The following is a 17,458-nucleotide window of genomic DNA, read 5'->3' as shown; positions in this document are numbered from 1 at the left end:
TGGGAGGCTGAGGCGGGCAGATCACGAGGTCAGGAGATCAAGACCATCCTGGCTAACACGGTGAAACCCCGTCCCGGCCGGGCGCGGTGGCTCAAGCCTGTAATCCCAGCACTTTGGGAGGCCGAGACGGGTGGATCACGAGGTCAGGAGATCGAGACCATCCTGGCTAACACGGTGAAACCCCGTCTCTACTAAAAAAAATACAAAAAACTAGCCGGGCGATGTGGCGGACGCCTGTAGTCCCAGCTACTCGGGAGGCTGAGGCAGGAGAATGGCATGAACCCGGCAGGCGGAGCTTGCAGTGAGCTGAGATCCGGCCACTGCACTCCAGCCTGGGCGACAGAGCGAGACTCCGTCTCAAAAAAAAAAAAAAGAAACCCCGTCTCTACTAAAAATACAAAAAATTAGCCGGACGTAGTGGCGGGCGCCTGTAGTCCCAGCTACTTGGGAGGCTGAGGCAGGAGAATGGTGTGAACCCGGGAGGCGGAGCTTGCAGCGAGTCGAAATCGTGCTACCGTACTCCAGCCTGGGCGACAGAACAAGACTCTGTCTCAAAAAAATAAAAATAATTTTTAAAAAAACTGGAATTTTAAGCAAAGAAGTTTTTGTTTTGTTTTTGAGACGGGATCTTACTTTGTTGACCAGGCGGGTCTTGAATTCTCAGATTCCAGCGATTCTCCCGCCTCAGCCTCCTGAGTAGCTAGGATTATAGGTACAAGCCATTGTTAATCTGACGTTGATAGGGAACTATTGGAGTCTTCAGTCTCTGGTGTACATAAAATTTAATTGTGTGACTAAAGACACATCTGTCAAAACAACATTGCAAACAATGGGCTGAAGTCAGTACTAGTGGAAAAACTTCTTTTGTTTCTTAAATTGGGAGATTAGACCTGAGGGAAGAGAGGGTAAGAATAGGAAGGAGAAAGAAATGGTAGATAAGAGACAGACTGAAGGTTACCTAAGTATTGACTTACACTCAATGTTGTCCATTTCCTAATATCAGCTCATCCTTTCTTGCTTGTCTCTACTCAATTACTTATATTAAGAGCCAACAACTGTACCGTGTACATTCAAAATATGTTGGCTTCATCTCTGTATGGATTTTTTCTGATGGTGAATGCAATGGGTGAATAATAGCTACCATATTAGAAGCTACTACCAACTTCAGATAATTGAAAACTGTTTCTAAGATTAGCCTCCCAGTTATTATGATAATATCATAATAGTGATATTATCATGTCCTTATGCTCCCACCAACCTGCCCCAAACAATGACAGGTCTGTAGTGGATAAGCTTACAGCCCATTCACTGTGCAGGCCAGTGTGTCAGGGACCGGACATCTGCCTGTCCTGATTTGTGACCTGGCAGCTTAGAAGAGCTTCACCTCATCCTACTGATGCCTTCAGTTGATCCCCTTAGCCCTGCGGTTTCTATTTTCTGGCCTTGAGCATGTTGACTCCAAATAGGCCCTTTCTGTGCAGTGAATCTTCATTTATTGTTCTTTCTTTTCAAGAAATTATAAAGCCAAAAATAACCAAAATCATTCAGTAGCTTTTCTCTACCTTTGTTTTACAAATGACCAAATTAAGGACCAAAGAAACCCTCTTGCTAGGAAAAGGGAAAAGATCTCCTGACCAAGCCTGCTTTAATAGGATTAAAACAAAACAACACTTGATGTGGATGGAAATCAGATGAGGAAGATTCTTTTGAAAGGATATTTATTCCTCCAAAACCTTAGGATATAGATTATTCAATGCTGGTCAAAATATAATCAAATTTTTAAAATAGTCCAAATCAAAATGGATTAAAGATTTGAATCTAAGACCTCAAACTATGAAACTACTAAAAGAAAACATTGGGGAAACTCTCCAGGACATTGATCTGGCCAAAGATTTCTGGAGTAATACCCCACAAATACAGGCAACCAAAGGAAAAATGGACAAATGGAATCACATCCAAAAGCTTCAGCACAGCAAATGAAACAATCAATAAAGTGAAGAGACAACCCACAGAATGGGAGAAAATATTTGCAAACTCCTCATCTGACAAGGGACTAATAACCAGAACATATAAAGAGTGCAAACAAGTCTACAGGAAAAGAAATTAGCAATCCAATTTAAAAACGGGCAAAAGATTTAAACAGACATTTCTCAAAAGAAGACATATAAATGGCAAATAGGCATATGAGAAAGTGCTCAGCATCATTGATCATCAGAGAAATGCAAATCAAAACTACAATGAGGTACCATCTCACTGCAGGTAAATAGTTTTTATCCAAAAGTCACACAATAACAGATGCTGGCGAGGATGTGGAGAAAAGGGAAACTTCATACACGGGTGGTGGGCATGTAAATTAGTACAACCACTACGGAGAAGAATTTAGAGGTTCCTCAAAAAACTGAAAATCAAAGTATCATATGATCCAGCAATCCTACTCCCAGGTATATTCCCTAAAGAAAGGAAATCAGTATATTCAAGAAATATCTGCACTCCCATCTTTATTGCAGTACTATTCAGAATAGTCAAGATTTGGAAGCAACCTAAGTGTCCAGCAACAGACAAGTGGGTAAAGAGAACAAAGTACATACACACAATGGAGTACCATTCAGTCATAGAAACGAACGAGATTTTGTCACTTGCAACAACACGGATGGAACTGGAGGACATTATGTTAAGTGAAAGAAGCCTAGCACAGAAAGACAAACTTCACATGTCCTCATTATTTGTGGGAGCTAAAAATTAAACCAATTGAACTCATAGAGATAGAGGGTAGAATGATGGTTACCAGGGGCTGGGAAAGGTAGTGGGGATTGGGGGAAGTGGGCATGGTTAATGGGTACACAAATATAGTCACACAGAATGTGTAAGATTTAGCATGTCATAGCACAACAGGGTGATTACAGTCAACAATCATGTATTGTACATTTAAGAGTACAGGCCAGGCACAGTGGCTCACGCCTGTAATCCCAGCACTTTGGGAGGCCAAGGTGGGTGGATCACCTGAGGTCAGGAGTTTGAGACCAGCCTAACTAACATGGTGAAACCCTGTCTCTACTAAAAATACAAAAACTAGCTGGGCGTGGTCATGTGAGCCTGTAGTCCCAGCTACTTGGGAGGCTGAGGCAGGAGAATCCTTGAACCTGAGAGGCAGAGGTCGCAGTGAGCCAAGATCGCACCACTGCACTCTAGCCTGGGTGACAGAGCAAGACTCCATCTCAAAAAAAAAAAAAAGAGTATAATTGGTTGTTTGTAACACAAAGAAAGGATAAATGCTTAAGGTGATGGATATGCCATTTACCCTGATGTGATTATTACACACTGCATGCCTGTATCAAAGTATTTCATGTGCCGCATAAATATATACACCTACTGTGCATCCACAAAAATTGAAAGTACCTATATGGTCATACTTCTCACTTGCCTTCTCTTTAATTTTTTTTTTTAGAGATGGGGTTTCACTCTGTCACGCAGACTGGAGTGCAATGGTATGATCATGGCTCACTGTAACCACAAATTCCTGGCTTTAAGTGATCCTCCCACTTTGGCCTCATAAAATGCTGGGACTACTGGCATAAGCCACGGTGCCTGGCCACTTCAGCGCTTTAAAGGAAGCAATGGTTCTCAGCGTGGGGTCCTCAGACCAGCAGCATTGCCACCATCTGGTAACTTGTTAGAAATGCAAATTTTCAGGCCCTAGCTCAGACCTATTTTATCAGACACTCTAGGGGCAGAAGCCAGCAATCTATGTTTAAACAGGTCTTCTAGGTGATTCTCAAGCATGATAAAGTTTAAGAACCACTGCCTTAAAGACAATGTAATTTCTTTCAGAGAGACAAGAGAAAATAGTAGGTGAACAAATGAGAAATTCTAAATCTAATACCTAGGCTGTAATAGAGAACACCTTTCTTAACTCCAGTACCTATAAAAAAAACAGTCATTTGGACCGGGCACAGTGGCTCACGCCTATAATCCCAGCACTTTGGGAGGCCGAGGCAGGTGGATCACCTGAGGTCAGGAGTTTGAGACCAGCCTGACCAACATGGAGAAACCCCGTCTCTACTAAAAATATAAAAATTAGCCGGATGTGGTGGCATGCCCCTATAATCCCAGCTACTTAGGAGGCTGAGGCAGGAGAATTGCTTGAACCCGGGAGGCAGAGGTTGCAGCGAGCCGAGATCGCGGCACTACACTTCAGCCTGGGCAACAACGGTCTCAGAGAAAAAAAAAAAAAAAAAAGTCATTTGGGGTTCTGTTTTACTAAGAATCATTATTAGGCCAGAAATAGGACTTAATCATAAAAAAGCTAGTGCAGTGCTAAATAATGAACTGTATGGATAATATTCAATTATCTAGAATAATGGTTGTTTCCTCTGTTCTGCATCCACTGACCATACTTGGAGTGCTGTGTTCTATTTTAAGTGCCGGGTAAGGAAAACATCAATAAACTGCAATAGACACAGAAGGGAAATGAAGATGTTCAAAGGTCTAGAAGCAAAATCCTTGTAATAACTGGGTTGCCATTCTGGAAAACTGCAAGCACTCACACAGTAAGTTACTTATCACCTTGAGAAAGAGTCTACATTAGATCACCTCTGAGGACCCTTTTCTCTACGACTGTGTAAAAACCTTTATTAGCTCAATACTGTAAACAGTCCAAGTATATTGTAGAAATAGAAATGCCGCTGTATGTCTATTATGTAGAAGCTTGAGAAAGAGAGGAAGAAGGTTTGTAATTTTTTGCCATGTAAAAAAAATCATTGTTGGCATAAAGCCAAGGGCATTGAGTTTCTTTGTACCTGTGCTCATTCTTCTACTGTAATCCACGAGAATTAGAAAAACTTCCCACTCCTTTTGCTCTTTTTTTAAAAAAAAATTTTTTTGAGATGGAGTTTCGCTCTTATCTTTTTTATTTTTTAATGTTATTATCTTTTTTTCTAAAATCGTCTCTTTTTTTTTTCCTGAGACAGAGTTTTGCTCTTTTTGCCCTTTTTGCCCAGGCTGGAGTGCAATGGCGCGATCTCGGCTCACTGCAATGCAACCTCTACCTCCTGGGTTCAAGCGATTCTCCTGCCTCAGCCTCCTGAGTAGCTGGGATTACAGGCATGGGCCACCATGCCCGGCTAATTTTGTATTTTTAGTAGACACAGGGGGTGGTTTCTCCATGTTGGTCAGGCTGGTCTCGAACTCCCGACCTCAGGTGATCTGCCCGCCTCAGCCTCCCAAAGTGCTGGGATTACAGTTGGGAGCCACCGCACCGGGCCAGTCCTTTTCCTCTTTATTTATGTGAGTCATTTTCTCAGCACTTTGTAGGGCAATTTTAGAACAGTCTAGATTTATGAGGAGTCAGTACCTAAAGTCTGTTCACTTTACAGAAAGTCTACGAAATCTCTCCTTCTTCCTACATGATCTACTTACTTTCGTTTTCAGAAATACTGAAGAGAGTAAGAGTCCTTGCAAATTCCAGGAAAAAAAGTCCTATATGATGTTTAAAAAAAAAAAAAAGTGCCTTTTATAAAGGCAGCCAGAAATAATAATGGATTTCTTAAGTTTCTTAAAATTAGGATTTAAATCTTTTTTAATTTTTAAATGTATTTTTTGTTTTGTTTTGTTTTTAAGATGGAGTTTCACTCTTGTTACCCAGGCTGGAGTGCAATAGCGTGATCTCGATTCACTGCAACCTCCGCATCCCCCAGGTTCAAGCGACTCTCCTGCCTCAGACTCCCAAGTAGCTGGGATTACAGGCATGCACCACTACAGCCGGCTAATTTTGTATTTTTAGTAGAGATGGAGTTCTCCATGTTGGTCAGGCTGGTCTTGAACTCCTGACCTCAGGTGATCCGCCCACCTTGGCCTCCCAAAGTGCCAGGATTATAGGCGTGAGCCACCGCACCTGGCCTAAATGTACTCTTAATAATCCCCACAATCCCCAAGGGTCCAGGGAGAGACCAGGTGTAGGTAATCGAATCACGGGGCAGTTTCCCCAATGTTGTTCTCATAATAATGAGTTCTCACAAGATCTGATGGTTTATAAGTGTGTGGTAGTTCCTCCTGCGTTCATTTTCTCTCCTGCTTGTGAAAAAGGTGCCTTGCTTTCCATTTGCCTTCTGCCATAATTCCTGAGGCCACCCCAGCCATGTGCAACTGTGAGTCAATTAAGCCTCCTCCTTTCTTTCTAAATTACCCAGTCTTGGGCAGTTCTTTACAGCAGTGTGAGAATGAACTAATACAGGGAGCAAGATGTTGGAACAGGAAAAACTAAATCAGAATAACTTGTTCTAATTTTTTTTTTTTTTTTAAGGGACATGGTCTTCTTTTGTTGCCCAGGCTGGACTGCAGTGGTGCCATCATAGTTCACTGCAGCCTCAAACTCCTGGGCTCAAGGGATCCTCCCCCCTCAGCCTCCCTAGTAACTGGGATTACAGGTGTGCACCACCAGGTCCAGCTAATTTTGTCGTTGTTGTTGTTGCAGAGACAGAGTCTTGCTCTGTTGCCCAGGCTGGCCTTGAACTCATGGGGTCAAACAATCCTCCCACGTCGGCCTCCCAGAGTGCTGGGATTACAGGTGTAAGCCACTGCACCTGGCCTAAATTCTTGCTATGTTAGCTTGCATAGGATTTGGCACATAATAGAAGCTCAAATTCAATTTTTCATATCTAAAGTAGGAATAAAATATATACTTTGCAGATTCGATAATATATATTTTATTCAAATTTTCTTCTTCCTTAGAATAAAGGATCCTAGGGCAAGAACAAATCATATTTACCTTATTTCCTTACGCCTAGACCTAACATAACTTGACACACAGTAGACACCTCATGAATAAAGAATTGCTTTTTAGGATGAAGATTTCTAGTACTTTTCTTTCTCTTCTGATGGATTTTTGCTAGGTTTTAGGTTTTTGTTTGTTTGTTTTTTCCAAATGTCTTCTACTTCACATCAGTTCCTATAACAGAGCACTTGGGCAGGTCAGAAATGGGAGAAGAATGCTTGATACACAGAATCAGATGGGAGTTCTTTTTCAGTGACATACCCTTCCTTCCCTAAATTCTGATACAACCACATTTTCTCCCCAGAGGAGTTCTCACCACTCTTATGCGTCACTATTACTTATGGGAAAATAAGAATGATTTCATTCAGCATTATATTTTTTAGGTGTGATAGGACAGGGAAAAGATTAGGAATCACCAATGTAAGGGCTTCTGAGAATACATAAAATGTACAGGCCAGGTGTGGTGGCTCTTGCCTGTAATCGCAGCACTTTGGGAGGCCACAGCAGGAGGATTACCTCAGGTCAGTAGTTCGAGACCAGCTTGGTCAACATGGTGAAACCATGTTTCTACTAAAAATACAAAAACTAGCCGGCGTGGTGGCGCATGCCTGTAATCCCAGCTACTTCAGAGGCTGAGGCAGGAAAACTGCTTGAAGGTTTCTCAAGGAGGTGGAGGTTGCTCTGAGCCGAGACTGCGCCATTGCACTCCAGCCTGGGCAACAAGAGCGAAACTCTGTCTCAAAAAAAAAAAGTACAAACATCTTCACAGGATCATATGAGCTTTGATCATCAGGATCATAGGTGAGAGCATCTAACATGGGTCCATTAGGATACATTTCCTAAAGTTTCTCACACCAAACACCAAAGACACAGAAATGGATTTGATACTGCTTCATGGATACATGAAGTCAAATATCCTGTCTCCCCCCTAGTCTTTTTGAACTGGTCCTTACTAGGGTTTTCAATAAGACACCCCTCCCTTATCCCATTAAGAATAAAGGCAATATTACGGACAGATCATAACCAACAGGGTAGTCGGCTTTCCAGTTCTCCTATTTTTCTTTTTTTTAAAGATAGTGTTTTACTCCCATCAACCAGGCTGGAGTGCAATGACGGGATCTCAGCTCACTGCAGCCTCTACCTGCTGCGCTCAAGCAATCCTTCTGCCTCCTACAGGTGCACTCCAATGTAACCGGCTAGCTTTTTAAATTTTTTTCTGCAGATGGGATTTCACCACATTGGCCAGTCTGGTCTCGAACTCCTGACCTCCTGACCACAAGTGATCTGCCTGCCTTGGCCTCCCAAAGTGCTGGGATTACAGGTGTGAGCCGCCATGTCTGGAGAGTTCGCCCAATCTTGACAGTGTTTCCCCATTTTGGATTGTTATAGGGAATCCCTAAAAGTATACCATACTCAGTGCAGGTCTGACAGCCCTCACTGTGAATGATAAGTATTTTCTTTCTTTTTTTTTTTTTTGTTTGAGACAGAGTTTCACTCTTGTCGCGCAGGCTGCAGTGCAATAGCATGATCTCGGCTCACTACAACCTCCACCTCCCAGGTTCAAGCGATTCTCCTGCCTCAGCCTCCCGAGTAGCTAGGATTACAGGTATGCACCACTATGCCCGGCTAATTTTGTATTTTCAGTAGAGACGGGGTTTCCCCATGTTGGTCAGGCTGGTCTCGAACTCCCGACCTCAGGTGATCCGCCTGCCTCCGCCTCCCAAAGGGCTGGGATTACAGGCATGAGCCACCACGCCCAGCCAATGATATATATTTTCTACTATAAAACTTGAATTCCATTTCTAAAGTCTGTACATGACTGATTTAATATTTAATAGAAAATAGGTGTGTCAGAACTTAATTTTTTGCTGGTACCCTTTTCTTAGGTTCTAATAGCATAGAGGCATGAACACCATATTTTACCTTTGAGGGCTTTCAGTTGCCAAGTACTATGTATGCAATCTACTATCAATGATCCTTAGTGAACAGCATGTTCTATCAAGTTCTCCTGAAACCAGAAGATGAATTCTAGGAGTACAAGTGTAAAAGAGCTGGAAGACAGTGCACTCATGTTACAGCCATCCCAAGATGCAAAGGATTCGATCCTTCGCAATATATATGATAATGGGCCGGGCGCGGTGGCTCAAGCCTGTAATCCCAGCACTTTGGGAGGCCGAGGCGGGCGGATCACGAGGTCAGGAGATCAAGACCATCCTGGCGAACACGGTGAAACCCCGTCTCTACTAAAAATACAAAAAAAGTTAGCCGGGCGAGGTGGCGGGTGCCTGTAGTCCCAGCTTCTAGGGAGGCTGAGGCAGGAGAATGGCGTGAACCCAGGAGGCGGGGGAACTTGCAGTGAGCCGGGATCGCGCCACTGCACTCCAGCCTGGGCGACAGAGCAAGACTCCGTCTCAAAAAAAAAAAAAAAAAAAAAAAATATATATATATATATATATATATATATGATAATGGACACTCTGCTCTATCTGTGGCTTAGATTAACCTCCACAGCAACTCAGCTGATTATAGAACACTTTCCATGTGATGACAAGTGCCATTTGAGGAGGTAATTAGAGGTTACTCAATTCAATACCCAAAGAAGAAAAAAGGAACATGCACTGAAAATATTCACAGGCAACTATGTAATTAAAATCAAGGTACAAGGCTGCATACCTAATTTTTTTTCTTTTTTTTTGAGACGGAGTCTCGCTCTGTCACCCAGGCTGGAGTGCAGTGGCACAATCTCGACTCACTGCAACCTCCACCTCCTGGGTTCAAGCGATTCTCCTGCCTCAGCCTACTGAGTAGCTGGGACTACAGGCACGTACCACCACGCCCGGCTAATTTTTGTATATTTAGTAGAGACAGGGTTTCACCCTATTGGCCAGGCTGGTCTTGAACTCCTGACCTTGTGATCCGCCCACCTCAGCCTCCCAAAGTCCTGGGATTACAGGCATGAGCCACCACACCCAGCCACTGAAAGCAAATCTATTGGAAATTTTTTTTTCCTTTCAGAATTATTACCACATAGATCTCCACTGTCGCATCAAGTCACAGATATTCTAAGTACTCAGGGAAATTAACTGCTATGGGGAGGGGTAGCCCAGTATGTAGTCACCACAGTTTACACTTCAAACCAAAAGTCCTGTCCCTTCCTTAAGGAATAAGCCCCCAGGGTAAGGCAGAAAATATAGAACTCAGGCTGGGCGCGGTGGCTCACACCTGTAATCCCAGCACTTTGGGAGGCTGAGGCGGGCGGATCACGAGGTTGGGAGATAGAGACCATCCTGACCAACATGGTGAAACCCCATCTCTACTAAAAATGCAAAAATTAGCTGAGTGCGGTGGCACATGCCTGTAATTCCAGCTACTCAGGAGGCTGAGGCAGGAGAATTGTTTGAACCAGGGTGTCGGAGGTTGTAGTGACATCGTGCCACCACACTCCAGCCTGGCGACAGAGCAAGACTCCGTCTCAAAAAAAAAAAAAAGAAAAGAAAATATAGAACTCACTGGAACCTTTGAATCAGGGTGAATGGAATCATGTCTTTTTTTTTTTTTTTTTTTTTTAAGACAGAGTCTTGCTGTTGTTGCCCAGGCTGGAGTGCAATGGCGTGATTTCGGTTCACTGCAACCTCTGCTTCCTGGGTTCAAGCAATTCTCCTTCCTCAGCCTCCTGAGTAGCTGAGATTACAGGTTCCTGCCAACATGCCCAGCTTATTTTTGCATTTTTAGTAGAGACGGGGTTTCACCATGTTGGCCAGGCTAGTCTCGAACTCCTGACCTCAGGTGATCCACCTGCCTTGGCCTCCCAAAGTGCTGGGATTACAGGTGTGAGCCACCGCACCCAGCCTGTCTTTCTTTACTACCTTTTTTCCACATCAGTACATCTTGCTATGTTCTAGGCACTCTGCCAAGAACTGGGCATGCAGTGTTGAACGAAGGACTTAGGTCCCATAACTCCACAAGCCTAATAAATTAGAGGGAGAGACAGGCATGAAATGAATATGTAATTATAAGTTGTGGTAAATACTGAAAAGGGGAGAAAAGCAAAAGCTGAAATTAATTTGAGTGTCAGGGAGGGCTTCCTGGAGGAAGTAAAATTTAAGCTAAGTTCCAAAGCATGAGTAAGAGCCAGCCAGTGAAAGAAAGAGCACCTAGAGGCCTGGCGCCATGGCTCATGCCTATAATCCCAGCACTTTGGGGGGCCGAGGCAGGGGGATTGCCTGATGTCACAAGTTCGAGACTCAGCCTGGGCAACATGATGGTGAAACTCTGTCTCTTCAAAAAAAAAAGAAAAAAGCACTCTGGACAGAGAGACTAGCTGGAGAGCATGGTTCTTGCTAAAACATCTTCCCTTTACAGAATAAAATACATTTCTCTCAAAAGTAGTCTCATTAATGTTATCTACATTTAAGGAAAAAGAAAAAAAGTGGTCTCGTAATACAGTCTAAAGCATGCTGTTTGTGTCATCTGCTTCCTTTGAATCTAATATTCCAGAGATAGAATTATTAAAAAAAAAAAAAAAAAATGACCGAGCTTAGTGGCTCATGCCTGCAACCTCAATGCTTTCAGAAGCCAAGGTGGGAGGATAGATTGAAGCCAAGAATTTGAGACCAGCCTGGGCAACATAGCAAGATCTCATCTTTACCAAAAAAAAAAAAAAAAAAAAAAAAAAAAAAAGAATTATCTAGTTGTGGTGGTGCACACCTGTAGTCCCAGCTACCCAGGAGGCTGAGGTAAGGATCACTTGAGCCCAGCAGTTTAAGGTTACAGTGAGCTACTACTGCACCACTGCAGTTCAACCTGGGTGATAGAGAAAGACCCTGTCTCCAATTTTTAAAAAATGGCAGAATATAACAATATAATTACTGCTTGACAAAAAGGAGCTATTGGCTCTTAAGGCTGCATATAAGAAAAGTCAAAATCCCCTGATGTTTTTTACATACATTTTATCATTCTTGAACAGCTCAGAAAGAAAAGATTGCTTATCTTGTGGTTTGATCTCTGAGTTACCTAATTATTTTTGGAAGTCAGAAGAATCATTTACCCAGGAAATCTCCAACTGCCAGGAAACCTCTTATGTGAGGTAGGTCAGATAATGTCACTGATCTTATCTGCTTGCAAAACGTGTAATCCAGTCCTTTAAAGCAATAATTCCTGGTTAACTTCCACACCCATCCAGAATCAGCATGGGACCCAGCCCTCCTTGCCCAGGACTTCCCTCAGGGTGTTTTCACCCACATGTCCCCATTGGGATTCCTAAGCATGTGAACCCCAGCTATACCACATATCTGTCCCCTGCCTTTTCCTAACTATGGGGTAAATCATGACTTCTAGTGGCTCTAGATCCTTCAGAGTGACATGCTCTTGAGCTTCTGCTCAAGAGTGAAACACTAACACAGGACACCTGAAGGTCTTGTGTTCCAATTACCACCTCTAGACAGCCCTAGGGTATTACAAAACCTTGGATTTCTGAACAGTCTGCTCCTGCTTCAATGCCATGACAGCATCCTGGTCTTTGTGGTGAGATTTTACCACTTCACTTCCCCATCCTCCTCCTCCCCGCCACCCCCCAACTCACACCATCACCCCATGTGGGTTCTCTAACTGTGAGAGGACATCACTTCCTCTAAGAAATCTTCTCTAGGCCCAATTTTATAGAATTGAAAAGCATGGTGAACCTCCACTATCACCACCACCCTCTTCTATTAATGGAGTGATCGCCAGGTGACAGTGCTTACTTTATTATATGCCTGATTGATGTACTACCTGTGAAAAAGGTATGAATGTCATCACCATCTCCATTTTACAAATGACGAAACAGTGCAGAGAGAATTTAATAGACTTCCTGGGATTAGAACCAAGCCTATCCCCTTTAAAGCCTAGGATTTAACTACAAAATCCCATAGGCAATCTGATCCCACCATTCCTAGTTTGTTTCCCTGCTTAGGTTAGCTATCTTCAATGACCCTGAAGACCTGTAAAATCAGGGAGGACCTAGTTTCATGGGCCACCTTCAATTGGGGCCAAACTGAGCAGCACGTGGACTGGATTTCTGCTGGAGCAGGGACACAGTACCACAGAACTGACCAATCTGTGGCCAATCTGTGGCCTGCCCCAGATTGCTGCTTAGATGCAGCCTAGGACCACAGTCCAGACGGCCTGGCATTCTTCCAGCCAAAGCAGCACCCTGGGTACTAACGGTCAGGGTTCAACCTTCTTCATCGAGTTGCTAGGAGACAAGAAAGTACTTAGAACTCAGTAAACTCCATGATAGTAGTCACTATCATTCCATCCTTATGCTTTCTTCTAACTTCCTCTAGCTCCCCAGGGACCTATTGTGAAACAACTCCCTAGCCCAGTTCCTCCTACAGAGCAACTTCAGCAGGAAAAGCCCATGACCATCTCCTCTGCTCCCTCCACATCTAACAAGTTCCTACCTAGCCATTCCAATTGTCAACTCCCTAGGCCATTAAGATCAATAACAAATATCCCTGCATGCTTTTCTCTTAAACTTGCTATAGACCACAGGGGTTTCCCACGCAGCCCTGGAGCTAGATTACTGTATTCAAATTCTGTCTTTGTTACTTACCAGCTGTGTGACCTTGTATGATTGACTTAACCTCTCTGAGCCTCAGTTTATCATTTTTAAAATGGGGATAGTCATCAAGCCTATCTCACAGGATTGCTGTGAGGATTTTCTCTGTCTCTATTTTTCTTTTGAGACAGGTTTTGTTTTTTTTTTTTCTTTTTGAGACAGAGTTTCACTTTTGTTGCCCAGGCTGGAGTGCAATGGCGTGATCTCAGCTCACTGCAGCCTCTGCCTCCCAGGTTCAAGTGATTCTCCTCAGTCTCCCAAGAAGCTGGGATTATAGGTGCCACCCACCACACCCAGCTAATTTTTTAAAACATATTTTTAATAGAGACAGGGTTTCACCATGTTGGTCAGGCTGGTGTCAAACTCCTGACCTCAGGTGATCCACCCGCCTCAGCCTCCCAAAGTGCTGGGATTACAGGCATGAGCCACTGCGCCTGGCCTCAGATAGGTTCTTGTTTTGTCACCCAGGCTGGAGTGCAGTGGCACGATTTCAGTTCACTGCAACCTCCGTCTCCCTGGGCTCAAGCAATCCTCCCACCTCAGCCTCCCGAATAGCTGGGACTGAAGGTGCATGCCACCATGCCTTGCTAATTTTTGTATTTTTAGTAGTAGAGATGGGGTTTCACCAAGTTAGCCAAGTGGTCTTGAACTCCTGGTCTCAAGTAATCTGCCCACATTGGCCTCCCAAAGTGCTGGATTACAGATGTGAGCCACTGTGCCCGGCTGTATGTATCTCTCTCTTTATTCTCTATTATCTTCCTATCTATTATCTATCTACCTACCTAATATACTTATGTTTCAATCTCATCCACTTTCTGAAAGTATTTTATGGAAAAAACCCTAAAACTGAAAAACCTCTAAAAAGTTATATAAGAAAACAACACACACCCATTTGTGTATATATTACATAAAAATACATACTACATAAAATAATCTTCAAAGTATCATTTTATATTTGTTGAGCCAGGGTAAATTAAAAATAAATGTTCCTAATTATAGCCCATTAAGGTCAAAGTGGTTTACTCATAGATTGCTGACACAAATATAAATTGACTCAGACTTTTTGGAAAGCACTTTAAAAGTACATTTCAAGGGCTTTTAAAAAGTCTGCATTATTAATTGCAGAAACAATAACGTAAAGAATTTCCTCTTAGAAAAATTCCAATATAAGGAAAAGTTTAAATGTACAAGAATAGGAACTCAAATTCTAAAAATTGGTAACAATCCAGGCCAGGAGTGGTGGCTCATGCCTGTAATCCCAGCACTTTGGGAGGCCGAGGTGGACGGATCACGAGGTTAGAAGATTGAGACCTCAGCCTCTCTAGTAGCTGGGATTACACGTGCCTGCCAATGCACCCAGCTAATTTTTGTATTTTTACTAGAGATGGGGTTTCACCATATTGGCCTAGCTGGTAAACTTAGATCTTTTTTTGTTTGTTTGTTTTTTATTTTTTGTTTTTTTTGTTTTTTTGTTTTGAGACAGAGTCTCGCTCTGTCGCCCAGGCTGGAGTGCAGTGGCCGGATCTCAGCTCACTGCAAGCTCCGCCTCCTGGGTTCACGCCATTCTCCTGCCTCAGCCTCCGGAGTAGCTGGGACTACAGGCGCCCGCCACCTCGCCCGGCTAGTTTTTTGTATTTTTTAGTGGAGACGGGGTTTCACCATGTTAGCCAGGATGGTCTCGATCTCCTGACCTCGTGATCCGCCCATCTCGGCCTCCCAAAGTGCTGGGATTACAGGCTTGAGCCACCGCACCTGGCCCGCTAAACTTAGATCTTAATTGTGCATTTTGGATCATTTTAGTTGATTATGCCCATGATTACCTGTTAGAGATAATGTATAATTTCATAAATGAGTGATCACACATTAGTCATTCTTATCAGTTTCAACGCAACACTTTCACATATCATGAATAGTCACAGAGTTACCATAACCTTAACATAAATCATCATCCTTTATAATATATCTATAAGTAGAAATCTATTAAATGGCTTTTCTAATGTGTCCTAAATTCAGACACTGCTGTAATACGTATAACAAAAATCCTTACCACAGGCCTCCTTTCTGATCTATGATGAGTAATACAGTGATCCAGCAAGCTGTCTTCATCTAGTTCCCTTTGACAAAAGGGACATACACACCTGGAAATAACACAGAATACAAATATTACTAAAATGGTTGGCAACTAGATAGTAGTCACTTTTTTTTCTTTTTTTTTGAGACAAGAGTCTTGCTCTGTGGCCCAGGTTGTAGTGCAGTGGCATGATCTCAGCTCAATGCAACCTCCCCACCTCCTAGGTTCAAGGGGTCCTCCTGCCTCAGCCTCCCAAGTAGCAGGGATTACAGGCCCCCACCACCACACCAAGCTAATCTTTGTATTTTTAGTAGAGATGGGGTTTCACCATGTTGGCCAGGCTGGTCTCAAACTCCTGACTTAAGGTGATTCACCCGCCTCGGCCTCCCAAAGTGCTGGGTGGATTACAGGTGTGAGCCACCACACCTGGCCACATATCTGAATTTGGACTAGCCACATTTCAAGTGCCCAGTGGACACATCTTGGACAGCACAGATAAGGGACAATATTCCTAAGTGTACATAAGGATTTAACAAGGTAGCTGCAGGTCACTTTTCTTTTTCTTTCTTTCTTTTTTTTTTTTCTTTTTGAGAGGGAGTCTCACTGTGTCACCCAGGCTGGAGTGCAGTGGTGCAATCTCGGCTCACCTGTAACTTCCACTTCCTGGGCTCAAATGATCCTTCTGTCTCAGCCTCCCAAGTAGCTCAGACCACAGGAACGTGCCACTATGCTAATTTTTTGTATTTTCAATAGAGGTGGGAGTTTCACCATGTTGCCCAAGCTGGTCTCAAACTCCTGAGCTCCAGCAATCCACCCTCCTTGACCTCCCAAAGTGCTGAGATTATAGGTGTGAGCCACCTCGCCCAGACTGCAGGCCATTTTTCATTCTTCACTGGAAACTAACAACATAGGCTGACGCGTGTAGTTATATGCTAGTGAAGGTGGAAAACAAATAACACCCCATCTAAATGTTATGTGAATTCGGAAAGGGAGGAAGAAAAAGGTAATTCAAGGACAACTGGGTGCTGCAATCCTCAATTTCTCAGTTAATGCATGCTCAGATTGCACTTATCTTCCAAAGAGAAGTGCAGTGAACCGGGATCGCACCATTGCACTCCAGCCTGGGCAACAAGCGTGAAACTCTATCTCAAAAAAAAAAAAAAAAATTCAGATTTGCTGGATGTATAAGATACACACTGAATTTTGACGGCTTAATGTAAAAAGAAAAAAGAATGTGAAATATCTTGATAATTTTTGTACTGATTACATGTTCAAATGATATTTTGGCAACATTAGGTTAGATAAAATATATTGAAAGGTAATTTAAACTTTATCTTCTTATTTGTTTAAATGTTGCAACTAGAAAATTTTGAATTACATGTGATTAACATTATATTTCTAGGCTGGGAGCGGTGGCTCACAGCTGTAATCCCAGCACTTTGGGAGGCCGAGACAGATGGATCACGAGGTCAGGAGTTCAAGACCAGCCTGGCCAAGATGCTGAAACACCGTCTCTACTAAAAACACAAAAATTAGCCGGGCGTGGTAGCACATGCCTGTGATCCCAGCTACTCGGGAGGCTGAGGCAGGAGAATCGCTTGAACTCGGGCGGCAGAGGTTGCAGTGAGCTGAGATCGCGCTTCTGCACTCCAGCCTGGGAAACAGAGCAAGAGTCCATCTCAAAAAAAAAAAAAAAGAGAAGAAAAAGAAAAAAAAAAATCATTATATTTCTATTGGATAATACTGCCTTAAGTTCTTAGGGACAATATGGAGTCTTGGAGTTGTTGGCTCACTTTCTGTTACAGACGTAACTTCCTGTGCCCCAAAACTTGTACTCTAGACAAACTCTATGTGTAAGAATTTTTACAATTTGAATTATGTGGTAAATTCTTCTGTAAAGCAAAGATTTTTTATCATAAATCCAAATATTAATTTATCTTGTAAAATAATCAACCACCCTCCCCATTTTCTATTATTTTAATTCTTTACTATTTAATTCTAACCAGTAAAATAATTGGGA

The 17,458-nt window shown here is 42.9% G+C and overlaps 1 protein-coding gene across 2 annotated transcripts in view; it reads right to left on the bottom strand.

Annotated features, from left to right (window-relative positions):
• Window positions 1-17,458, bottom strand: part of RNF125 (ring finger protein 125) — a 48,865-nt gene that overhangs the window by 6,629 nt on the left and 24,778 nt on the right. For both annotated transcript variants that reach the window (XM_003914281.4, XM_009192572.3), the window contains exon 4: window positions 15,415-15,505. In XM_003914281.4, the coding sequence (XP_003914330.1) occupies window positions 15,415-15,505 (91 nt within the window). The remainder of the gene's footprint in view (window positions 1-15,414; window positions 15,506-17,458) is intronic.

The sequence above is a fragment of the Papio anubis genome, chromosome 19 (assembly GCF_008728515.1).
Source record: "Papio anubis isolate 15944 chromosome 19, Panubis1.0, whole genome shotgun sequence".
NCBI lineage: Eukaryota > Metazoa > Chordata > Mammalia > Primates > Cercopithecidae > Papio > Papio anubis.
This window is presented reverse-complemented; position numbering and strand designations above follow the sequence as displayed.